The sequence below is a fragment of the Staurois parvus genome, unplaced genomic scaffold (genome assembly GCF_062004578.1).
Source record: "Staurois parvus isolate SC_StPar_1 unplaced genomic scaffold, SC_StPar_1.0 ptg000947l, whole genome shotgun sequence".
Lineage (NCBI taxonomy): Eukaryota > Metazoa > Chordata > Amphibia > Anura > Ranidae > Staurois > Staurois parvus.
Window position 1 is genome coordinate 177,501 of NW_028318743.1, and position 25,740 is coordinate 203,240.

A 25,740-nucleotide genomic window follows, 5' to 3' on the forward strand; every position below is an offset into this window, starting at 1 on the left:
CCCCAGCCTGGTACCAGTAACCTAATCGGATGTCCTTTTCCCCTCTGTCCAGGTCAGCTACATGGAAATCTACTGTGAGAGAGTCCGTGATCTGCTGAGCCCCAAGAGTAAGGGGAACCTGCGTGTCAGAGAGCACCCCATCATGGGCCCCTATGTGGAGGACCTGTCTAAGCTGGCTGTTACTTCCTATGATGATATCGCCGACCTCATGGACTGCGGGAATAAGGCCAGGTAACCATCTGGTTATAGAAAGCAACACAAACCTGTCGGACATTTAGTGCCAGTGGGATGGTGATTGATTGGTCGTCTTGGCTTTTTTACTGTCCATCAGTTGCCCACCTGAACTTGGGCATTCAGTCATGGCTGTACATGTGCTCCGGCCATGATTCTGTGCTTTGTGGCCTCAGCAAAAATTAAACCGTATGTTACATTTGGCAGGCATTACCGTCACTGAACACAACCAATGCAAATCTATGGGGCCATGTCCCAATCACATGCAATGCATGCAGTTGTGCAGTAGCAAAGCATTCGCAGGGTTAAATCTGGCAGTGAAGAGGCAACAAACCACCTCCTCACTGCCTGCCAAATGGTGCATGTGTGAACGAGCTCTTGCGGTCACTGTAATTGCTGGCGTTGTAAATGGCGAGCACCATCATTCACAAAAACACAAGCTACTAGCTATCACTATGACGGTAAAAGATAAATCCCCGCCCCACAGAGTCAGTCCATGGATCTGCTGTGGGACTATTTGCACTGACTTTCTCCGCTCAATCACTGTCCTGCCGACATTGAGCAAAGATGTCTGTCTCCAGGAGCCAGACCTATGGATGCGGCCACTAGGTCTGCAGACTTTGTACTGTGTACAGGCTCCTCCAGACAGACATCTGATTGAAAGAGCATCAGTCTACAAAATGAGGGGCTTAGTAAATGAGCAGAAGCTCTGCTGACTTCCATCATCCAATCATGTGCAAGCAAACATGCCGATTTTTTTTCTTTTCTTTCTTTACCCTGATTGGGTATTCTTTGCACAGAGAAGCTTTTGTTCATTTACTAAGCTTTGGAGCAATTGCTCTTGTAGGGTGCAACTGCACTTTGCAAAGTGCACAGTCCTGTCTGCCTTTAGTAAATCAACCCCATAGACAGTTTGTTTTCTCATACTATGTGGTCACAGATCAGGAGAGGACCCAGTGCTGCATGCATGGAATCTCATGGGCCCCGTGGGGATCTCCATAGTGAATTTAAAACTTAGTGATACCTCTTTAAAGATGACACAGAAGCTCCCTCTGAGCACTCCCTTTGTGATTTCAGCCATGCATTGGCATGCCCTGATCTGAGTCTTTGTGTCTATAAGAAGCAGTTACAGGAGCAAAGATTTTTGGTTATTCTGTCTGCCAACTAGCAACTGTGTCCGGAGTATTTGTCTGGTCTTGGCTAACTACACATATTAAAAACTAAAAAGAGTTTGCATTTATGTCTATCCAATCCTTAGAGTTATAAAGCTCTGCCACAGCACAGCCAGGCATGTAAACAATGGGGGCATTGTGTCGTTGCTGCCCTTCTATTTCAAGTGGAGGGGGGGAGAGGCTGGAGGCAGTATGGTTGGGCCAAGAGGAGCTGCTGGAGGCAGCATGGTTGGGTCTGGAGGATCTGCTGGAGCCAGGATGGTTGGGCCAAGAGGAGCTGCTGGAGGCAGGGAGGAGCGGCTGGAGGCGGGACGGATGGGCAGGGAGGAGAGGCTGGAGGCGGGACGGATGGGCAGGGAGCAGCGGCTGGAGGCAGGCAGGAGCGGCTGGAGGCAGGACGGATGGGCCTGGGAGGAGCGGCTGGAGACGGGACAGATGGGCCTGGGAGGAGCGGCTGGAGGCGGGACGGATGGGCCTGGGAGGAGCGGCTGGAGGCGGGACGGATGGGCCTGGGAGGAGCGGCTGGAGGCGGGACGGATGGGCCTGGGAGGAGCGGCTGGAGGCGGGACGGATGGGCCTGGGAGGAGCGGCTGGAGGCGGGACGGATGGGCCTGGGAGGAGCGGCTGGAGGCGGGACGGATGGGCCTGGGAGGAGCGGCTGGAGGCGGGACGGATGGGCCTGGGAGGAGCGGCTGGAGGCGGGACGGATGGGCCTGGGAGGAGCGGCTGGAGGCGGGACGGATGGGCTTGGGAGGAGCGGCTGGAGGCGGGACGGATGGGCTTGGGAGGAGCGGCTGGAGGTGGGACGGATGGGCTTGGGAGGAGCGGCTGGAGGTGGGACGGATGGGCCTGGGAGGAGCGGTTGGCGGCGGGACGGATGGGTGTGAGGAACATCTTTCCACAGACTATGGAACATACAGACCTGTTACTCTCTTGCACAGTGTGGCTGTACAGTCAGCGGCATGACAGAAGACCTGAAATGACCACGCTGTCATGGATCGGCAGTCATGATTGTCGTGGTCAGTTTATTGTCAGAAAGAGAGGCCCAGGCAGGATTAACCAGGTTAACATTGCATTATTACAATAAAGAGACTGTACCATCTTTTTTTTTTTTTTTTTTTTTTACAATGTAACCAAAATTTTTTTTTTTTTTTCTTTTTGGGAAACCATATTTTTCCTACAAAAGAGCTGGTTATCTGGCCCATTGTCTATTTGTTTGTGTAATAATAACTCTGAGGTGTTTCACTCTCTGTACAGGACTGTTGCTGCCACCAACATGAATGAGACCAGCAGCCGATCCCACGCCGTCTTCACCATCGTCTTCACACAGAAGAGACACGATGAGATGACCAACCTGGACACTGAGAAGGTGAGTTGGGCCACAGCGGTCAAAATCGTGTCTCCTGTCAGTTACCCAGAATCCCTAGCAGCAGGCCTCGTTCACTTGGATGGTGGTAAAAACAGGCAATTGAGCCGTGTTTTTACCACCCACCTAAAAAAAAGAACATGCAGTGGCTCAGGGCTGCACATATGGTGCTGCAAAAATTGTATTCCCTGTCCAGCAGGCAGCACCTCTGCCAAAGGTGATCAGTTTAAGTGAATAGGGCTGCACCACAACCACCCTGCAACCATGTGTTAAACCAGGCGGTGAGTAGGCAACATATCACCTCCCAGCTGTTTCTCATCTGCCCTCTGAAAAGTGATTCACCGCAGCTCGCTAATTTTAGCAGCCTACTTGCCAGCATGCTGGATACGTGTGGGTACTTAAAGGATGAGTTCACTTTTGGGAACATGTTACATGGTCCCATAGCTGCAGCCGCCCCTCCTCCCTCTGACAGTGCAGGGAGAAGTTTCCCCATACTATCTGTCAGATTTGACAGCACTGTGGTAGTTCATTGAGTCTTCTTGTCAGAATATCTGCTTCTGTGTACACCCCGTACACCCCGTACATTCCATACACCCCGTACATTCCATACACCCCGTACACCCCGTACATCTCTTACAGCCCGTACACCCCGTACATTCCATACACCCCGTACATTCCATACACCCCGTACACCCCGTACATTCCATACACCCCGTACATTCCATACACCCCGTACATTCCATACACCCCGTACATTCCATACACCCCGTACACCCCGTACATTCCATACACCCCCGTACATTCCATACACCCCGTACACCCCGTACATTCCGCACACCCCGTACATTCCGCACACCCCGTACACTCCGCACACCCCGTACACTCCGCACACCCCGTACACTCCGCACACCCCATACACTCCGCACACCCCGTACACTCCGCACACCCCGTACACTCCGCACACCCCGTACACTCCGCACACCCCGTACACTCCGCACACCCCGTACACTCCGCACACCCCGTACACTCCGCACACCCCGTACATCCCTTACAGCCCTTACAGCCCGTACACCCCGTACATTCCGTACACCCCGTACATTCCGTACACCCCGTACACCTCTTACAGCCCGTACACCCCGTACATCTCTTACAGCCCGTACATTCCGTACACCCTGTACATCTCATACATCCTGTATTGCAAGCAGATATTCTGACAGGTCTGCAGGAGACCTGCATGGCATCAGCGATCTACTGATCGCCGGTGCAATGCTTTCCAGGCAAAAATAATAAATGCACTTTTTTTTTTTTTCCTGCAAAAATATGTGCATTTTATTATTTTTGTCAAAAATGTGAACTCCTTTTAAGGAGAGCTGTGGCAGGGGAACCTGGAGTCCTAGATCTGTAAAAGGATTCTGCATTTTAACAATGTCTTTGTTTTTATTTATTTTGATGTGTAGGTCAGTAAGATCAGCCTGGTGGATTTAGCTGGCAGTGAGCGGGCCGATTCTTCGGGGGCAAAAGGAACCCGACTTAAAGTGAGCCCCATTTCTCTTTTTGAATTGGCTGTATTTAGATCCGGAGCCTTTGAAAAAAAATATGGCATTTGTTTTTCCAGGAAGGAGCCAACATCAACAAGTCGCTGACTACGTTGGGGAAGGTGATTTCTGCCTTGGCTGAAATGGTAAGACACTTGGACCCGGGTATTTCTGTGTTGTGGTTCTGGTGTATATTGACATTGTTATAGCTGTGGGACTGTGTGGCGTGGCTCCTTGTCATACTGGTGCCTGATCTGGTGGCCGTCATGTTGTGGCTGTTTGTCAGGTCTGGTATATGTGTTGTAGCTCTTGAGTAAGGTCTTGTGGCTGTATTGTCACACTCATGTCAAATCTGGTAGTTTTGTAGCTCTGAGTGGTCTGGTCTGGTGGTTGCTTCACATCTCTTGTGACTGGTATAGTGGCCAGAGTCAGGGCTCTAATGCTAGCTCTGGTGTTGAATGTTGTAGCAATGTCATTCTTTTGTTGGCTTTATACCATGTATTATATGGAGTGGCCATGTTGTGGCTCTTTGTATGAAGTGATGTAGCCTCATTGTACAACTCATACAGTGTGGGCTTGTCATACACACTGTGCTTGGACAGCGTGTTCTTGTCATTGTGCTTGAATGTTGTGGACTCGTCATACACTTTGGACTGTGTGGCTTCATCGTACATCTTGTGCTTGGATGGTATAGCCTGGTCACACATCTTGCTCTTGGGCGTTGTGGCCTTGATGTACACCTCGTCCTTGGGTGCTGTTGGCCTTGATGTGCACAGTGAGTTTGGGCGCTGTTGGCCTTGATGTGCGCTGTGATTTTGGGCACTGTGGCTTCACGCCCCTTGAGTTTGGGCGCTGTGATGTTTGATTAGATTGAGATCTGGAGAAGATGGAGGTCAAGTCAACACCTCAAAATTGTTGTCGTGTTCCTCAAACCTTTTTTGAATTTATCAGACCAGGCCACTTTCTTCCATTGCTTTGTGGTCCAGGTCTGATGCTCTCATGCCCATTGTAGGCGCTTTTGGTCTGTACACCTGCTGTGTTCAATATGAGTGGTTCCCACCATACCTGCGCTGAGCCCCCAGATCGGTACACCAGCTGCACCTTGAGTTTGGGCGCTGTGACTTCACGCCCCTTGAGATTGCGCGCTGTGATGTTTGATTGGATTGAGATCTGGAGAAGTTGGAGGTCAACACCTCCAAAATTGTTGTGGTGTTTCTCAAATCATTTTTTAATTTATCAGTCCAGGCCACTTTCTTCCATTGCTTCATGGTCCGGTTCTGATGCTCTCATGCCCATTGTAAGCACTTTTGGTCTGTATGTGGTTTGCACACCTGCTGTGTTCAATATGAGTGGTTGCCGCCATCCCTGCTGAGCCCCCCCCCCCCAGATCTCTACACCCGCTGCACTGCACCCATTATAAGGGGCTCCCACCATCCCAGGGATTGATGCTGTTGTTCCAAGTGATAGGAGACCCACAGGTATTTCTTACATTCGTAGTTTGAATAAAAGGTTGTTTGTAATGTAGTGGCTGATTATCAAATCATTCTACATAGACTGTATTTCTATTAGCCTCTTTGACATTTTTCTCTCTCTAATGCTGCCCGTCATTAAAAGGAGACGCCTACTTTCCCATACTTGTAAGTACATTGTGCTCGGTACTTTGTGATGATGTCATAACATGAGGACTGTGAGATATGATCTGGTATTTCTTGTAATGTAAACAATTGTCACATTTTTCATCCAGCAAAGCAAGAAGAAAAAGTCAGATTTTATCCCGTACCGGGACTCCGCTCTCACCTGGCTCTTGAAGGAAAACTTGGGTGAGTCACAGCTTTGGGTTGGAGACTTTCTCTTGAAATGAAGAGTTCGGTATTCAATTTTACAGGGTCATTGGATTATATCTACATTTAAATCCCTTTTCTGGGCGAATATTATGTTTAAATTGTTATCTGTGTCCTTTTTTTGTTTTCTCTTTGCATCCTGTCTAACCAACAGATAGAAACGGATAGGGAAATGGCTCTAATACATGTCTAAATGGGTGTCGGGCAGAACCAAAAATAAAGGGAAATCCCTCCCCCTACACGGAAACGGAGGTACCAAATGTTTTAGTTGATTCATTTCCGCCACCTCCTGGTTGCCTAAGTAGGTACTAACACGGGGAGGTGGGACAGACTTCCGATCTCATGGTCACTGATATTGGCCGTCACAGTGGTCACATGATCTGGAACCTGTTCCCGGTGGATCCCGATCATAAACAAAGACAAGGAGCAGTCTGTGACAGCTTGGTCACTACACACTGCACAGAAACCTTGGCATGGATGCATATGTGCAGCATGTGGGCCTTTAACTCCCCCGGCGGTATTCCCGAGTGTAGCTCTGGGTAGTTTCAGCACCACAAGCGGTAACCCCCCCGAGCTACACTCAGGAATACACTGCAGCGTTGCTCCGGGATCTCTTCTGCACTTACCTTGTCCTGCGCTCCCGCGATGTCCCCCCTGCAGTGTCCCCGGCAATGTCCTCCGGCCGATGCCGGTATCCGTCTTCCGGGTTCCAACCCCTGCGACGTCGGGACGTGCGGGGGAGGGAACTGGCGGGAAATGTAAAAAATTAAAAAAGTGACATTCACTAAATACACTAAAATCACATAGTATAACATTCCTGTATCAAACCATTTCACATACATTTTGTCCCGAGTGCTTTGTCCGGCCTGCCTGCAATTTTACTGTTCTTTTTGCCTGGAAACTGAGAAACGTCCATGGCGTCCAAAAAGCGTCCCTTTAGGTCAAAAGCGGTTTTAGACCGGCTAGAGAACAGCGATAGTAAATCAGAACCACTTGCAGAATTGAGTGATAATGATTCGTGGGGGAAATTCCTCATCAGACACTGAAAACGATTCTGCGACTGAGCTCAGCGATGTGCGAACTTGGCGCTCTATTTCACATTTCAGTGTTTTTGGTTTGATTATATTATTGAATTAAATTTATTATTATTTTATTTTTTATGATTATTTATTATGATTTATGATTTCGTGCTTCAATTTTATCCTCCCCGGGATGTTTACTAGACTCTTGTTCGGACAGATTTCAGTGAGTTATTCCTAAAAATTACAGGCCTACAATAAAAAAAATACATATTTCCATGCAGAAAAATGTACCGCTTTGAGCACAGAAATACTGACATAATCAGACTGCTAGGGAGGTTAGAGGAGTACCACCCCCTGCCAAGAAAAAATTCAAAGTCAGCAGCTACAAATACTGTAGCTGCTGACTTTTAATATTGGGGCACTTACCTGTCCAGGGATCCAGCGATGTCCTCACTCTGAGCCGATTCTTAAATCGGTTGTTGAGTGCTGGCGCCGCCATCTTGAGTAAGGGAAACTGGCAGTGAAGCTTTGAGGCTTCACAGCCGGTTTCCTACTGCCCAGTCCCCTGGGACCTGTGAAGTGTCCCAGAGGGCTGCGGAGGGGGCTGAACTTCCGGCTCCATTCGCTGTGGCTAACTGAGCCAGAGGTGGGAGCTAATACTTGTCAAAACCAGGTGCCCGCTCCCCCTCCAAAAGGTGCCAAATGTGGCAGCTGAGGAGGCAGATGAGCAGAGCTTCCACTTTTGGGTGGAACTGCGCTTTAAGGCCACCCGTACTGTTGCCACACATATACACGTTACATGGTTGGCAAAAAGTTAAAAAAACAAAAAAAACTTTAGGAAGAGTTTTAGCGGACGTTGTGCTAGTTCCTTTTTTTTTTTTTTTTTTTTTTTTTTTTTTTTAAATTTACTACCACACTTTCACCTGCTTGCTAACTACATTCCCAGCTGTTATTTCTGAACTTCAGGGATGCATAAAGGAAAAAAATTATTGCAGCTAGCTCTGCATTCACTAATACAGCATTAAACTTACAAGGATTGAACACAAATATGGGAAGGTGGAAACACGACATGATTTGCAGGTGTGAAAGTGACAACATGATTCACGTTGAAGCGGAAATGATGTAACATTCTTTGGCTTTCGCTGTGTGATGAGACACCTAGCGAACAGGTGGGAAGCCTCACTTTGGTCATTCACGGCGTGCGCTGCTAGTAATAAGGAGTGATGTCAGAGATTTCTGAGCTTCAAATTGTTGGTGCTGCTTAGCTGGTGCCTCTGTGACTGAAGTTACCAATTGCTGCGTCGTGAGGTGCAATATCAAAGGCTATGACGGCGTATACACATATGTCAGTATCCAACGTCTGGAGGGCTGTTGGAGATGCTGAAATTCTCCGTTGTATTCTGCTCCACACACAGTATAAGATTTGATCTTCTGGGTGCTGCTCATCTTAAAAAGTGATGATAGGTGGGTCGCTCGCTCTGCCCCTCGTCCATTTAGAAAACATCCTTTATCATGTATTCTTTTCAATGAATACAAAGCGTTCTGTGATTGGATGAGGGTCCTGTCATGCAACCCCCTATCATCCCTGAAGAAGTCACAACAGCAGTGCCTGGAAGATCAGTGCTCACACTGTATAAAGCATTGGTCTCCAAACTTTCTAAGCAAAGGGAAAGTTTACTGTCCTTCAGATTTTAGGAAGGCTGGATTGTGACCAGTGGGAGTAGAAAATGCCTCAGACTTAGTGGTCAATGAAGAAAAAAAAAAAAATATTTACAGAATGCTTATGGACAGTAGGAGGTATTGGTTGGAAAAATAATCTGTATCGTTGGTGTCAGTGGGAGGAATGGTGCCCCATCCCTGGTGTCAGTGGGAGGAATGGTGCCCCATCCCTGGTGTCAGTGGGAGGAATGGTGCCCCATCCCTGGTGTCAGTGGGAGGAATGGTGCCCCATCCCTTGTGTCAGTGGGATGAATAGTGCCCCATCCCTGGTGTCAGTGGGAGGAATAGTGCCCCATCATTGGTGTCAGTGGGAGGAATAGTGCCCCATCATTGGTATCAGTGGGAGGAATGGTGCCCCATCATTGGTGTCAGTGGGAGGAATAGTGCCCCATCCCTGGTGTCAGTGGGAGGAATAGTGCCCCATCATTGGTGTCAGTGGGAGGAATAGTGCCCCATCATTGGTATCAGTGGGAGGAATGGTGCCCCATCATTGGTATCAGTGGGAGGAATGGTGCCCCATCATTGGTGTCAGTAGGAGGAATAGTGCCCCATCCCTGGTGTCAGTGGGAGGAATAGTGCCCCATCATTGGTGTCAGTGGGAGGAATAGTGCCCCATCATTGGTATCAGTGGGAGGAATGGTGCCCCATCCCTGGTGTCAGTGGGAGGAATGGTGCCCCATCCCTGGTGTCAGTGGGAGGAATGGTGCCCCATCCCTGGTGTCAGTGGGAGGAATGGTGCCCCATCCCTGGTGTCAGTGGGAGGAATGGTGCCCCATCCCTGGTGTCAGTGGGAGGAATGGTGCCCCATCCCTGGTGTCAGTGGGAGGAATGGTGCCCCATCCCTGGTGTCAGTGGGAGGAATGGTGCCCCATCCCTGGTGTCAGTGGGAGGAATGGTGCCCCATCCCTGGTGTCAGTGGGAGGAATGGTGCCCCATCCCTGGTGTCTGTGGGAGGAATGGTGCCCCCCCCCATCATTGGTATCAGTGTGAGGAATGGTGCCCCCCCATCATTGGTATCAGTGTGAGGAATGGTGCCCCCCCCCATCATTGGTATCAGTGGGAGGAATGGTGCCCCCCCATCATTGGTATCAGTGGGAGGAATAGTGCCCCCCCCCCATCATTGGTATCAGTGGGAGGAATAGTGCCCCCCCCCCCATCATTGGTATCAGTGGGAGGAATAGTGCCCCCCTCCCATCATTGGTATCAGTAGGAAGAATGGTGCCCCATCATTAGCATCAGTTGGAGAAATAGCACCATATCATTGTTATTAGTGGGAGGAATGTTGCCCCATCTATGGTGTCAGTAGTGCTCTACCTTTGTTGTCAGTGTAAGAAATTGTGCCCCCGATTTTGTTGTCGGGAGGAATAGTGCTTTGTATCAGTGGGAGGAAAAATGCTCAAAGGGGTCACATCTCGCCTGACCCCTGGCATAAAGCATGGAATACAACTGAGAATTGTAGCATCCCCAGCAGCCCTCTGAACATTAGATACCAATTGTTAGAAATGTAATAAAGCTGGCTCAGTCTAAAACAGTTTTTTTTTTTCTTTGGTATTTTTGTAAAAATAAATAAAGTTATTGTAGTGGGCTCAGTCAGCGGTTGAACCTTGACATCATCACCTACAATGCAGGACCAATAGTCCCACACTGCAGATGAGATCAGCTAGGGCAGCCCACAACTCTGAGCACTGGGGAGAAGAGGGGAGCACCAAAATCCCAGACTTGTGAGCACTAGTAATGGAAGACATTTTCTTTTTTTAATCTCAGGAGGAAACTCCCGTACCGCCATGATCGCAGCACTGAGTCCAGCGGATATCAACTACGAGGAGACACTGAGTACCCTCCGGTGAGTGGTTGGTAGTTAAAGTGGTTGTAAAGTCACATCTATTAATTCATTTGATACTTTGTTTTAGATCCATGGTTAGTACAATGTGTGTGTTTTTATAATGCTACACACCTCTGTTTTCTTCCTCCATCGAGAGAGTTCAGTGGGAGGGGCTGAGATTCCTTTCTGATGTATGCTAGATGGCAGAGTGAGGTCACATGACTGAGCAGCACTGTGCAAATAAGGTATTTAGCATTATAATTTTAAGAAAACTTTACAAGCACTGGAGTGGCTGCAGGGAATAGTATTATTCAAAGGAGGGGAGGGGCAGGGAGGAGATCGGCGTACACACAGACCACCAGAAATGACACGCAGAGGGATGGGGGAGATGTAGAGACATTAAACAGAGAGCAAGATGATGGAGGCATGTAATCTGACCACCCGATCATGGATCAGTAGCCATGATTATCGTGGTCAGTACACATAGGGGAACAGAGAACAGGCAGGATCAACCAAGTATTGTACAACATGGAATGGGACAAAAGCACTTTGCAATATACAGTTGCAAGAAAAAGTATGTGAACCCCTTGGGATTACGTGGAGTTTTGCATGAATTGGGCATAAAATGTGCTCTGAACGTCATCTAAGTCACAACAATAGAAGAACACAGTCTGCTGAACATAATACTACACAAACATTAGATGTTGCCATGGTTTAATTGCACATAACATGTAAACATTCACAGTGCAGGGAGGAAAAAGTATGTGAACCTTTGGACTTAATAACTGGTTGACCCTCCTTTGGCAGCAATAACCTCAACCAAACGTTTCCTGTAGTTGCAGATCAGACCTGCACAACGATCTGGAGTCATTTTGGACCACTCCTCTTCACAAAACTGTTTCAGTGTAGCAATATTCTTGGGATGTCTGGTGTGAATCGCTCTCTCAAGGTCATGCCACAGCATTTCAATCGGGTTGAGGTCAGGACTCTGACTGGGCCACTGCAGAAGGTGTATTCTGTGCTGTTGCAGCCATTGTTTTGTTGAATTACTTGTATGCTTTGGGTCATTGTCCTGTTGCATCACCCATCCTCTGCGGAGCTTCAGTTGGCGGACAGATGGTTGTACGTTTTCCTGCAAAATGTCTTGAAAAAAATCTGGAATTCATTTTCCCATCAATGACAACAATCCGTCCAGGCCCTGAGGCAGCAAAGCAGCCCCGAACCATGATGCTCCCTCCGCCATGTTTTACAGTGGGGATGAGGTTTTGATGTTGGTGTGCTGTGCCTTTTTTTTCTCCACACATAGTGTTGTGTGTTCTTCCCAAACAACTCAATCTTGGTTTCATCTGTCCACAGTATATTTTGCCAGTAGTGCTGTGGAACATCCAGGTGCTCTTTTGCAAACTTCAAACGTGCTGCAATATTCTTTTTGGACAGCAATGGCTTCCTCCGTGGTGTCCTCCCATGTACTCCATTCTTGTTTAATGTTTTCCTTATTGTAGATGTGTCAACAAAAATGTTAGCATGTGCCGGAGATTTCTGTAGGTCTTTAGCTGACACTCTGGGATTCTTCTTTACCTCATGCAGCATTCTGCGCTGTGCTCTTGCAGTCATTTTTACAGGACGACCACGCCTAGGGAGAGTAGCAACAGTGCTAAACTTTCTCCATTTGTAGACAGTCTGTCTTACCATGGACACATGAACATCAAGGCTTTTGGAGATACTTTTGTAACCCTTTCCAGCTTCATGCAAGTCAACAATTCTTGATCGTAGGTCTTCTGAGAGCTCTTTTCTGCGAGGCATGTATCACATCAGACAGTGCTTCTTGAAACCAGTAAACCCAAAACAGGTGTGTGTTTTTTAAGGGCAGGACAGCTGTCAGCAACACATCCAATATCATCACACTGATTGGAGTCAAGGTTGGCTCACTCCTGGCTCCAATTAGCTCTGGGAGAAGTCATTAAGCTAGGGCCTCACATACTTTTTCCTCCCTGCACTGTGAATGTTTACATGTTATGTGCAATTAAACCATGGCAACCTCTAATGTTTGTGTAGTATTATGTTCAGCAGACTGTGTTCTTCTATTGTTGTGACTTAGATGACGTTCAAAGCACATTTTATGCCCAATTCATGCAAAACTCCACGTAATCCCAAGGGGTTCACATACTTTTTCTTGCAACTGTATCATGCCTTAAAGGGACATGAGCTTTTTTTTTTAGTTTAGGGGCACAACCACTTTAACAGTCAGAGCCTCTGATGCCTTTAGGCTTCTTGCATTACTCCCTTACTATCACTTGTTCTGCACTGTGTATAGGCAGCCATCTTGGTAGAGTACCAGGGCTTTTATCGCCCTGGTCGAACCTGGATGACTGGTGTTCACTGATTAACTTCTGTTGAATATTTAAGAAAAAGCAGCGGAGGTGGAGGAAGCCCAGATATGCAGAATGGAAGAAGCAGGGAGATCCTAGCAGTGCAGGTCCTCGAATACAGCTTCCTCTCCAGCAAGGAGAACCGTGATCAGCACAGTAGTGACATCACCAAATCTTCAAATCCGGTGACACCAGCAGTCAGAGACAGCAGAGCTTTAGATCTCACACTGCAGATATACAGCTATAAGGATACAGAACAGGAGTGCCTGAGTACAGGAAGTGCAGCTATTTTTTTTTTTTTAGAAGTTCAAGAGCAAACATATTTTTCAAGGTACTCCTTCTTAGACATAATTAACATTTCTAGATGTTCTCCATAGGATTGTAAATCTTTAGTTTAGGTTTGAGGTCACTTTAAGGGTCTACAGAAAGCTTGTCCTTTTGGCTTGGTTTCAAGGACCCCCCCAATATCCGCAACCTTTTCTTCACTCTCTTTTGCCGCCAGGAGAACAGAAAGCAATCGATACTCCTAGAAAATGGAGGAGCATGGGTGTAACGGAACCGGACCCAGACCACACTTGGGTATTTTCCGTTATACTCCAGCCTCCCTGTCCGAACACAAATCCACAGACACCACCGCTGATCATGCAGGAAATAGACAGCACCAGACTCTCAAGACAGGAAGTCAACTCCTTTATTTTTACACAAACATAAGATAGATACACAGGGTGGGGAAACACAACCAGGAACAGGAAACACATCAGCAGGCCATCCCATCAGTGGGAAGGGCTACAGGAAACACCCCCCCACCAAACCAAGACACAGAACAATGGGATGCAGCACATGGCAAAGAACAATGGACAACCACATGGCAGAGAACAAAGAATCCCCACACCAATATACAATACTATGACATTCACACCCTGTACCCCTTAACAGGCACAGGGTGGGTTAAACATAATGAAGGGAACATGAGCTGACACAGGGGTCCCCCCACCCACAAAAGTCACTCCCGTCACAATGGGACATGGGGGCCTTCTGTGAGTTTAAACTTGAGATCCAAATGCAGCCGTCTCAGAGTTGTCTTTCCTCGCTCCTGGTGATTGAATGAACTGGTAGGAAAGCAAAGGAAGGCTGAGCAATATGCTCCAGGGGAAAGGCGGGGCACAAAAGAGGACTTGATGTTTTACCCTTCATGGTCAAAGCACAATAGATCCAGATTTCTATTTACCCCGTAGCTGCATTCAACACCTGAGTGGAGAGAGGTTAGTATCTGCGGTACGAATAATAGTGACAACCAAGTTTTTCCTGTTCTGTCCATTGATTGCTCAATTGTTGATTGGCGGCATCAGCATGTTGTAGTCACCCGGCGTTCCCAAGCGACATTTTATCGGTTTTTTTTTTCCCTCTTTCCAGATATGCCGACCGGGCGAAGCAGATCAAATGCAATGCAGTTATTAACGAGGACCCCAACGCCAGATTAATCCGGGAGCTGAAGGAGGAAGTGGCCAGACTGAGACAGCTGCTGTTCACCCAAGGACTGGCGGGTGAGTGGCACAAGGGACCATTTTCCAGAGGTCAGGTGGGGGCATACTGATTGGCAAGCTGGGCACTTTCTTGGCAGGTATCAAAATGATGATTTCATGTCTAAAATCAGGTTAAAGAGGAACTGGTCCAGTGTAGCGTTGAAAGCTAAAGAGGTGTAAGGGGCCCTTTATATAGTCCAAGTACAGTTGTGCTTAAAAGTTTGCCTCCCCTTGGAGAATTATTATTATACCATTTTTTTTTTTTTTTCCCTCTATGCCTATGGAGCTCATACTCCCCCAAATATCAGTGAGCCACCACCATGCTTCACAGTAGTGATGGAATTTTTGTCATTGATAAACCTTGTTGATCCCTCTCCAAACAGTACTTACGGTTGTGACCATAAAGCTCTATTTTGGTCTCATCACTCCAATTGCAGTGTGCCGGAAGCTTTGAGGTGTGTCAAGGTGTTGTCAGGCTTTTTTGTGGCATTTGCACAGTAAAGCTCCCAGGATCAGGGCCCTCCTATCTCTCTTGTATTGAACTGTATTGTTGCTGTATTTTCTCTCGTTATATTGTAAAGCGCTGAGCAAACTGTTGGCGCTCTATAAATCTTGTATAATAATAAAGGCAACTCTCTGGCAACTCAACCATGCAGCTCATGTTTGTTCAAGTATTGTCGTATTGCGCTCCTTGCAGACCATCTTTTTCCAGAGGAGCCTGTATATCTCCTGAGGTTACCTGTGTGTTTTCTTTATATCCTGAACAATTCTGGCAGTTGTGGCTGTAATCTTGCTTTGTCTACCTGTCTTAGCTTGGTATCAAGAGATCCCTGAATTTTTACACTTCTTAATACGTGATTGAACAGTACTGATTGGCATATTCAAGGCTTTGGATATCTTTTTATATTCTTTTTTATCTTCTTTTTTATCTTTATAAAGTTCCATTACCTTGTTATGCAGGTCATTTGACAGTTCTTTTCTGCTCCCCATAGCTCAGTATTTAGTCTGCTCAGTGTATCCAGGTGAGAGCTAATAAACTCCTTGACTATACACAGACACTAATTGCAATTGAAACAGCCACAGTTGTGGGAAATAACCTTTCTGCCATTGTACCCCGTGTGTGTTATGTTGTGTGTCTGTACCAAGGCCAAACATTCCAGGGGAGGGGAACTATTGATGAGGGCCACTTGGGGGATTCCTGTTATTAGGAGCCAAATAAGTTTTTTGGCGTGATCAGTCACATTTTCAATATCCATGCCAAAAATTCACCATTTCTACCAGGGGGGTGCAAACGTTTGAGCACAACTGTATGTGTTGTATGTTTTAGTTTTACAGTATATCTAAAAAAGATAATTTTGTTCTTTCCATTTTGGAAACATTTTGGAAGGATTAAAACCCTGTTTACATTTTTTCATTGTCCTGTAGACACAACGGGAAGTGAGCTGAAAATCTCTCCAAAGTGAGAGGTTTGTCACCAGATGAGCTCATTCGAAAGATTTGTTGTAACAATTAAAAAATTTTGGATTCTGTCTTAGGCTCCTTTCACACAGGCATTTGGATCAGGTCCACCTGCCAGTTTTTCAGGGGGACCTGATCGGGAGGTCCATTCATCACTATGGACAGGAGAGTGTACCCATATGGAAGAAAAATATATTTTAAAATATTCTTCTCAAATATATTGCCATATATTTGAATTACTACAATTTTTGCTGTATTCAATATATATACATATATATACACAGTGGGGATCGAAAGTTTGGGCACCCCAGCTAAAAATTTGTATCAATGTGCATAAAGAAGCCAAGGAAAGATGGAAAAATCTTCAAAAGGCATCAAATTACAGATCAGACATTCTTATAATATGTCAACAAAAGTTAGATTTTATTTCCATCATTTACACTTTCAAAATAACAGAAAACAAAAAAATGGCGTCTGCAAAAGTTTGGGCACCCTGCAGAGTTAATATCTTGTACTGCCCCCTTTGGCAAGTATCACAGCTTGTAAACGCTTTTTGTAGCCAGCCAAGAGTCTTTCAATTCTTGTTTGAGGTATCTTTGCCCATTCTTCCTTACAAAAGTCTTCCAGTTCTTTGAGATTTCTGGGCTGTCTGTCACGCACTGCTCTTTTAAGGTCTATCCATAGATTTTCAATTATGTTGAGGTCAGGAGATTGTAAAGGCCATGGCAAAACCTTCAGTTTACGCCTCTTGATGTAATCCCCTGTGGATTTCGAGGTGTGTTTAGGATCATTATCCATTTGTAGAAGCCATCCTCTCTTTAACTTCAGCTTTTTCACAGATGGCATCAAGTTACCATCCAAAAATCTGAAATTTTATTGAATCCATTTTTCCTTCTACTCGTGAGATGTTCCCTGTGCCACTGGCTGCAACACAACCCCAAAGCATGATTGATCCAACCCCATGCTTAACAGTTGGACAGAGGTTCTTTTCATTAAATTCTGTGCCCCTTCTTCTCCAAATGTACCTTTGCTCATTCCGGCCAAAAAGTTCAATTTTAACCTCATCGGTCCACAGAACTTGTTTCCAAAATGCATCAGGCTTGTCTATATGTTCATTTGCAAAGTTCAAACAATGATTTTTGTGGTGAGGACGTAGAAGAGGTTTTCTTCTGATGACTCTTCCATGAAGACCATATTTGTACAAGTATCTCTTTATAGTGGAATAGTGACCACAACTCCAGTGTCTGCCAGATCTTTCTGGAGGGATCGTGCAGTCAAATGTGGGTTTTGAATTGTTTTTCTCACAATCCTGCGAGCTGTTCTGTCTGATATTTTTCTTGGTCTTCCAGATGTTGCTTTAACTTCCACTGTTCCTGATGACTGCCATTTCTTAATGACATTCCGAACAGAGGATATTGACATCTGAAAACGCTTTGCTATCTTCTTATAGCCTTCTCCAGCCTTGTGAGCGTCAACTATTTTCAGTTTCAGTTTTCTAGACAACTGCTTAGAAGAACCCATGGTGCTGATTGTTGGGGCAAGGTCAGATGAGTCTGGGCATTCAAAACCTTTGAGATTGACATCACCTGGTCTTCCCAGACGATGATTGAGAACAATCCATGACACTGGCAGGTCTCAGCTTGGCAAAGGGGGCAGTGCATGCTATAAATTCTGCAGGGTGCCCAAACTTTTGCAGACGCCATTTTTTTGTTTTCTGTTATTTTGAAAGTGTAAATGATGGAAATAAAATCTAACTTTTGGTGACATATTATAAGAATGTCTAATCTGTAATTTGATGCCTTTTGGAGATTTTTCCATCTTTCCTTGGCTTCTTTATGCACATTAATACAAATCTTTAGCTGGGGTGCCCAAACTTTCGATCCCCACTGTGTGTGTGTGTGTATATATGTATATGTATATGTGTGTGTATATATGTATATGTGTATATATATATATATATATATATATATATATATATATATATATTGCATGTTGAAATGTGTTTCTATTACAAAATATATGAAAATATTTTTAAAAAGACATTTCAAGTATACTGTATATCTTTAAAAATACAAATCTGCATTTTTGGAATTAATTTACAAATATATGTAAAAATATATGTTAAAATTACTTTTTTTTTTTTTTTATGTTACAAAAATCTTAAGAATATATTTAAAAAAATATAGTTTTAAAAATATTTGTACATGCAGTCCAAAAATGTAGATTTGTATTTTCAAAGACATACAGTATGTTTGAAATGTATTTTTAAAAATATTTTCCATGTATTTTTAAAAATATTTTTCATGTATTTTGTAATAAAAATGCATTTCAACATACTGTGTGTATATGTGTAATATATATATGTATGTATATGTATGTGTATATATGTATATATTTATTTATTTTTTTAATATATTGAATACGGCCAAAATTGTAGCATTTTAAATATGTGGCAATATAGGTGGGAAGAGTATTTTAAATATATATTTCAATGATATTTTTTTCCATGTGGGTAAATGGACTTGTCTTTTTTACACCTGCCTACCTCCGGGTCTGATCCGGTCCGCTGGGGGAAAAATAAGAAAAAGGGGGCCTCCTTCCTTCTGTTTAGGCAGCACGTATCAGAGGTAGTTAGGTGGGAACAGACAGCAAAGTCCTAGCGACAGGCAGCCATAAAATCCTGACAGGGGCTCTAACCCCTCACCAGGAGGTTGGCCCCTGTATGTGAACCCCAACAATGAACTTACTACTTTTTTGCTACTTGGTGATTGGTTGTGGATGAGTATTGAAGCTTGTGGATTTTCAATTCTGTATGTCTCCTCTCTGTACCAGACCTGACTGTAGACGAAGGTATCTCTGTTCCCGGCCCCTCCCTACAGTCCACAGCGCCGGTGTCTCCACCACCTAAGTTGGGATCCCCACCCCCTTTGTCCCCTCCTGCCGTCAACGGTCAGGCGGAGCCTTTCTCTGAGGTTGTCGAAGAAGCCGAGATCTGTACAGAGGAGGCCATAGAGAGGCTTCAGGAGACGGAGAAGATCATCGCGGAACTCAACGAGACGTGGGAGGAAAAATTACGCAAGACTGAGGCCATGCGCATGGAGAGGTCCAAACCAGAGAGTGAGGGAATTCATGTCGGTGGGAGGAGAAATGACCGGCACTAATTGTTACATCTCTGTCATCCTCAGGGAGGCGCTGTTGGCGGAAATGGGTGTGGCTGTAAGAGAAGATGGCGGGACAGTGGGCGTCTTTTCCCCAAAAAAGGTAATAACTGATAATACTGTACAGGGGCCAGTGTGTGAAGGCGGAAGCTACTCTTACAGATTTGTGGGGTGTTTTTGTGTTTTTTTTTGCTGCAATCTTTTCTCAGAGATTCTTCAAAATATAAAAATAAATTTGCATGAAGTTGTTTAGGTTGTAATTTCCAATAGGTTATCACACCCCAAACCTGGTAACAAATCTGTGTTTATTTTAATTTGTGCATTTGATATATACATAGAGACAAGGTGTGCTCTGCACCTGCATACATGTAGCTATGAAGGTATGATCATACATGATTCATATTGGTGTCTTGTGTGTGCAGATCCCTCACCTGGTCAACCTGAATGAAGACCCGCTTATGTCAGAGTGCCTGCTCTACCACTTAAAGGAGGGTGTCACGCGGTAATTTCACTGTCCTTTTTCTTCCCTTCTCTACCGCTCTATGGCCCTCCCTCATCAAGCTACAGTAGAATTAAAGTGTTACTAAACCCCGGACCCTGCATTCACTATATCTGCTCTCCCCGGACCCCGCATTCACTATATCCGCTCTCCCCGGACCCTGCATTCACTATATCCGCTCTCCCCGGACCCCGCATTCACTATATCCGCTCTCCCCGGACCCTGCATTCACTATATCCGCTCTCCCCGGACCCCGCATTTACTATATCCCCTCTCCCCGGACCCCGCATTCACTATATCCGCTCTCCCCGGACCCCGCATTCACTATATCCCCTCTCCCCGGACCCCGCATTCACTATATCCGCTCTCCCCGGACCCCGCATTCACTATATCCGCTCTCCCCGGACCCCGCATTCACTATATCCCCTCTCCCCGGACCCCGCATTCACTATATCCGCTCTCCCCGGACCCCGCATTCACTATATCCGCTCTCCCCGGACCCCGCAATCACTATATCCCCTCTCCCCGGACCCCGCAATCACTATATCCCCTCTCCCCGGACCCCGCAATCACTATATCCCCTCTCCCCGGACCCCGCAATCACTATATCCCCTCTCCCCGGACCCCGCGTTCACTATATCCCCTCTCCCCGGACCCCGCGTTCACTATATCCCTTCTCCCCGGACCCCGCGTTCACTATATCCCCTCTCCCCGGACCCCGCGTTCACTATATCCCCTCTCCCCGGACCCCGCGTTCACTATATCCCCTCTCCCCGGACCCCGCGTTCACTATATCCCCTCTCCCCGGACCCCGCGTTCACTATATCCCCTCTCCCCGGACCCCGCGTTCACTATATCCCCTCTCCCCGGACCCCGCGTTCACTATATCCCCTCTCCCCGGACCCCGCGTTCACTATATCCCCTCTCCCCGGACCCCGCGTTCACTATATCCCCTCTCCCCGGACCCCGCGTTCACTATATCCCCTCTCCCCGGACCCCGCATTCACTATATCCGTTCTCACACAGAACATGGAAATGCAATTATTTTAGTAAATATGAACTTCTAAATACCGTTTCCCATCAGCAGTTATCTCAGTCTTGTGACTTCAGCAGAGCACTGGTTAAAGCTTGTGGGGGTGGGGGGTTTATTAACACTTTAATGTCGCCTCAAAGTGGACATATTTTTTTTTCTTCCCCGTCCTCTCTTTTCTCTTCCCCGTCCTCTCTTTTCTCTTCCCCGTCCTCTCTTTTCTCTTCCCCGTCCTCTCTTTTCTCTTCCCCGTCCTCTCTTTTCTTTTCTCTTCCCCGTCCTCTCTTTTCTTTTCTCTTCCCCGTCCTCTCTTTTCTTTTCTCTTCCCCGTCCTCTCTTTTCTTTTCTCTTCCCCGTCCTCTCTTTTCTTTTCTCTTCCCCGTCCTCTCTTTTCTTTTCTCTTCCCCGTCCTCTCTTTTCTTTTCTCTTCCCCGTCCTCTTTTTCTTTTCTCTTCCCCGTCCTCTCTTTTCTTTTCTCTTCCCCGTCCTCTCTTTTCTTTTCTCTTCCCCGTCCTCTCCTCTCTCTTCCCCGCCCTCTCCTCTCTCTTCCCCGTCCTCTCCTCTCTCTTCCCCGTCCTCTCCTCTCTCTTCCCCGCCCTCTCCTTTCTCTTCCCCGCCCTCTCCTCTCTCTTCCCCGCCCTCTCCTCTCTCTTCCCCGTCCTCTCCTCTTTCTTCCCCGCCCTCTCCTCTCTCTTCCCCGCCCTCTCCTCTCTCTTCCCCGCCCTCTCCTCTCTCTTCCCCGTCCTCTCCTCTCTCTTCCCCGTCCTCTCCTCTCTCTTCCCCGTCCTCTCCTCTCTCTTCCCCGCCCTCTCCTCTCTCTTCCCCGCCCTCTCCTCTCTCTTCCCCGCCCTCTCCTCTCTCTTCCCCGCCCTCTCCTCTCTCTTCCCCGCCCTCTCCTCTCTCTTCCCCGTCCTCTCCTCTCTCTTCCCCGTCCTCTCCTCTCTCTTCCCCGTCCTCTCCTCTCTCTTCCCCGCCCTCTCCTCTCTCTTCCCCGCCCTCTCCTCTCTCTTCCCCGCCCTCTCCTCTCTCTTCCCCGCCCTCTCCTCTCTCTTCCCTGTCCTCTTTTCTCTTCCCCTCTCTCTTCCCCTCTCTCTTCCCCTCTCTCTTCCCCTCTCTCTTCCCCTCTCTCTTCCCCTCTCTCTTCCCCTCTCTCTTCCCCTCTCTCTTCCCCTCTCTCTTCCCCTCTCTCTTCCCCTCTCTCTTCCCCTCTCTCTTCCCCTCTCTCTTCCCCTCCCTTCTTTTTTTCTGTCTGTTTTTCTGTCTGCCCCAACGTTCCTCCTCCCCATCAATCATACTTTGCCTTCTCCCACAGGGTGGGTCGGGTAGATGTTGACATCAAGCTGAGTGGCCAGTTCATCAAGGAGCAGCACTGCCTATTTCACTGTACCACCAATGATAATGGAGAAGGTGCGTACAACGGACTGATGTGTCCTTTACATATTCTCCTCTGTGTTACCAGTCTCACCCCCCTATTCCATCTCTCCGCAGTCATTGTCACCCTGAAGTCTTGCGAGGGGGCCGACACTTACGTCAATGGAAAGCAGGTGACCCAATCCATGGTATTAAAATCAGGTGAGTGACTTGGAAGAGCTGCCGTAGGGTGACTCTGGCAAAGCTGGCCCGTGCCCTGGTGGGGGGTGACACCTAGTCTTTCTGTCTGGCCCGCAGGAAACAGGATAGTGATGGGGAAGAACCACGTCTTTCGTTTTAACCACCCGGAGCAGGCGCGCCTGGAGAGGGAGAGAAGTAACGCAGCGATAGAAAATCAGAACGAACCCGTCGATTGGAACTTTGCCCAGCGAGAACTTCTAGAACAACAAGGGATCGACATCAAACTGGAGATGGAGAAACGGTGAGATTTTTTTTTTTTCATATCGAAACCACATTGGTAGACATCCGCCAAAAGTAGAGGTTGGCTTCTGTGACCTGAAATGCTGCCCGGCTTGGGACTGTCTTTACTTCTGTCAAGATTAGAGAGACTCAGAACTGGATGAAGCGTTGTCAATGATGGTTATTTGTCACAACCAGGGGCGGACTGACCATTTGGAAACTTGGGCTCGAGGTCAGTAGGGGGCCCCATGAGATGCCCCTGGTACCTTTTTCATAGGCTTTTTTGAGTTTGGGCAAGGACACAGGGGCCCCATGATCCCCTGTTGCCCGGGGGCCCCATGAGTTGTCAGTCCTCCCCTGGTCACAACTGATTATATCTTACCTCACAAAGTCAGGTAGAGTCCACCTCATTTCCTGGCTGAAGGACGCCCAGTATCATCATCTGGGGTTTTCCTCCCCAGCTTTACTGTCCCCGGCCCGTACTCTTTATTCACTAGATTTCAGACGGAGCTGCCTCCAGTGGGAGGGGGGTTCATGTTTTCCCAAAGTTGATCTTTAACCAGTTCAGGTCCGGACACTTTCACCCCCTTCCTGTCCAGGTAAATTTTCAGCTTTCAGCGCTATCACACTTTGAATAACAATTGCGCGGTCATGCAACACTGTATCCATATGAATTTTTTGCCTTTTTTTTTTTTTCTTTTTTTTTTTTTTTTAGACATAAAACTTTTGGTGGTATTTATTCACCACTGGGATTTTTATTTCTTTTTTTGCTATATAAATGAAAAAGTCCAAAAATTTTGAAGAAAAGTGTTTTTCTTATAAAATTTTGCAAATAAATAATCTTTCTTCATAAATCTTGGCCAAAATGTAGTCAATTATCTTTTTAGTAAAAATAAATAACCCAAATTAGTTTATAACCAAAAATTATAATTTTTCTATGATGATTTTTTTTTTATATTATTTGTTTTACATACTGTCACCCTAGCAGTACAATGTAACCATAGTGACACTATATACTACTTGTGGGGGGTGATGAAGATTTTTTTTTTTTTTTTTTTTTTTTTTTTTACATTGATTGCTTTTACACCCATAAAGGCTGTAAAAGTAATCATTTCTTCTTCTCTCTGGTTCATTCTTGCAGTCATTGAGAAACACTGTGAGAGCTGTGATTGGTCACAGCTTGTCACATGGTACAAGGCTGTTGTGAATAGCCCTGTACCATGTGACCTCTGTGATCATTTACAGATTTCACACGTAGTAAGCAATGATGTCAGAAGTGACATCTTGCTTACTACTCTTCATGTGATCCCTGATTGGCCAATCGGTGATCACATGATCGGGACCTCACACAGCGTTCCTGTACAACAATCGGTGTTCCGCTGTGTCCTCCGGACACAGTGGGCACTGGATCGCTGTGCTGCGCGCTCACAGGGAGCGTGCACAAGCAGGGGGCAGGGAGGATGTTTATAAATGGCCACCCGACCCTGCACTGCTCCCGTCTGGCCATTTATATACATGTGCCAGACGGGAAGTGGTTAAAGAGACCTCCCATGGTTAAAACAAAGCGAGGATAATGTTTCCTGTACAGAAAGTGATGGAATTACAAGAAGCAGCATGGTGAAATGTGAAGACTATTGTGGACGGGGAGTGCAGTAGGTAGGCAGGGGGCTGCCGTGAAAGGAGCATTGCTCCTGGTCTGCAATGGTCATGAGAGCTCGCTATTGATGGATCCTCTTCTGTTTCTGCAGGTTGCAGGATCTGGAGGTCCAGTATAAGAAGGAGAAAGAGGAGGCTGATCTTACCCTGGAGCAGCAGAGACTGGTGAGATGGGACCCACTGCCATTAACATGGACCATTTTACCGAACTGTGCTTTGGTGGAGACCTGTGCAGAGCAATATTACCTGTGCGCAAGGCCTTAGATTGCTGCTGAGGTTCTACTAACCCATGAGCTGCAGAATAGTTCTAGAAGAATAACTTCACTTGAGCCAGATTTTTCTTTTTTACTCTCCTTGTACCAGTATTCGAGTCAGAGCATGGTAGCTTCCATCAGAGGCTTCACACACTGAGGTTTTTGCTTTGCTTTGTGACTAATTCCCTTCATGATATTTTATTTCAAGGATAAATGCACTTTTAAATATGGTGCAATTTTTTTTTGCCAACTTTAACTGACAGAACCTAATCCACCCTCCCCTCCACAGATGCATACTTACCTCCATGGCTGTGGTTCCACTTTTTGTTTACATTCAGCACCACAACTCATCACTGTCCTGGCTGCGCATGTGCATTAGTGCCCAATAGACTTTCTATGAGGCTGGAGACATCGAAATCCGTTCCATTGAAATCTACGGGGCTGTAATGAGCCGGCGCGGCCTGGACCCGGGAAGACTTGCGGAACTGAATGTAAACGAATAGCTAAACAGCAGCTGTCGGGTGGAGGGAAGTATGTATGTGTGGAGGAGGAAAGGGGGGCAAGTTTATCTAAAACTTTGAAAACAATCCATACTTCTGTGAAATCATTTCGTTGTCTACGGCCACGGCATGAAGATTTATCTTCCATATCTTTGGAGGACACTGGCAAATCTTTATGACTGATGGTGTCCCTGAACCCGGGGGATCTTCTAACACAGTCGGTCTTCACATCTCCGTGTGCCGCAATCATCAACTGTTTTTCTGGTCTGCAGTGGGGGACCTTTATTACCAGTTTGTGGTCCTTCAATCTGTTTCCGGTGCCGCTAGTCTGCACCAAGGTGCTGGCTCCAGTGCTGAATCTCCTGCGATTTCTGCAGGATCTCTATTGTGGCTTTTAAAAAAAAAATTAAACAAACAAAAAGAGGGTTCACCAGCCTAGTGCATCATCCCATGCATCATTTATTAACTTCCTCCCTACCGCGCTATAAACGACAGAGAGCTACAGCGCGGTTGTCTAGTTCTGGGACTATGTCCATGGATGTCATTCCAGAACACGCCCGCTGCGCAACCCCAGCGGCAATCACCCAGAGGCGTCAGTGATTGTTGTGTCCTACAGACACAGCTGATCTCGTGATATGCTAAACGGCCAATCACAGCGGCCTTTTACCAAGTGATCACCTGTGTCCAATGACACAGCAGACCACCGGGTAACCTGCACTTTCTGTCACAGCGTAAGGAAAGTACTGCCGATAACT

The 25,740-nt window shown here is 46.7% G+C and overlaps 1 protein-coding gene across 1 annotated transcript in view; it reads left to right on the plus strand.

Annotated features, from left to right (window-relative positions):
* The window catches only part of KIF1C (kinesin family member 1C), an 85,728-nt gene that overhangs the window by 52,131 nt on the left and 7,857 nt on the right, over positions 1-25,740 (plus strand). The window contains exons 7-20 of the mRNA XM_089656884.1: positions 53-231; positions 2,661-2,772; positions 4,227-4,304; positions 4,385-4,450; positions 6,049-6,124; positions 10,651-10,729; positions 14,491-14,621; positions 18,891-19,161; positions 19,244-19,319; positions 19,639-19,718; positions 22,058-22,152; positions 22,234-22,317; positions 22,414-22,597; positions 24,324-24,396. Coding sequence (XP_089513010.1) covers positions 53-231; positions 2,661-2,772; positions 4,227-4,304; positions 4,385-4,450; positions 6,049-6,124; positions 10,651-10,729; positions 14,491-14,621; positions 18,891-19,161; positions 19,244-19,319; positions 19,639-19,718; positions 22,058-22,152; positions 22,234-22,317; positions 22,414-22,597; positions 24,324-24,396 — 1,584 coding nt within the window. The remainder of the gene's footprint in view (positions 1-52; positions 232-2,660; positions 2,773-4,226; positions 4,305-4,384; positions 4,451-6,048; positions 6,125-10,650; positions 10,730-14,490; positions 14,622-18,890; positions 19,162-19,243; positions 19,320-19,638; positions 19,719-22,057; positions 22,153-22,233; positions 22,318-22,413; positions 22,598-24,323; positions 24,397-25,740) is intronic.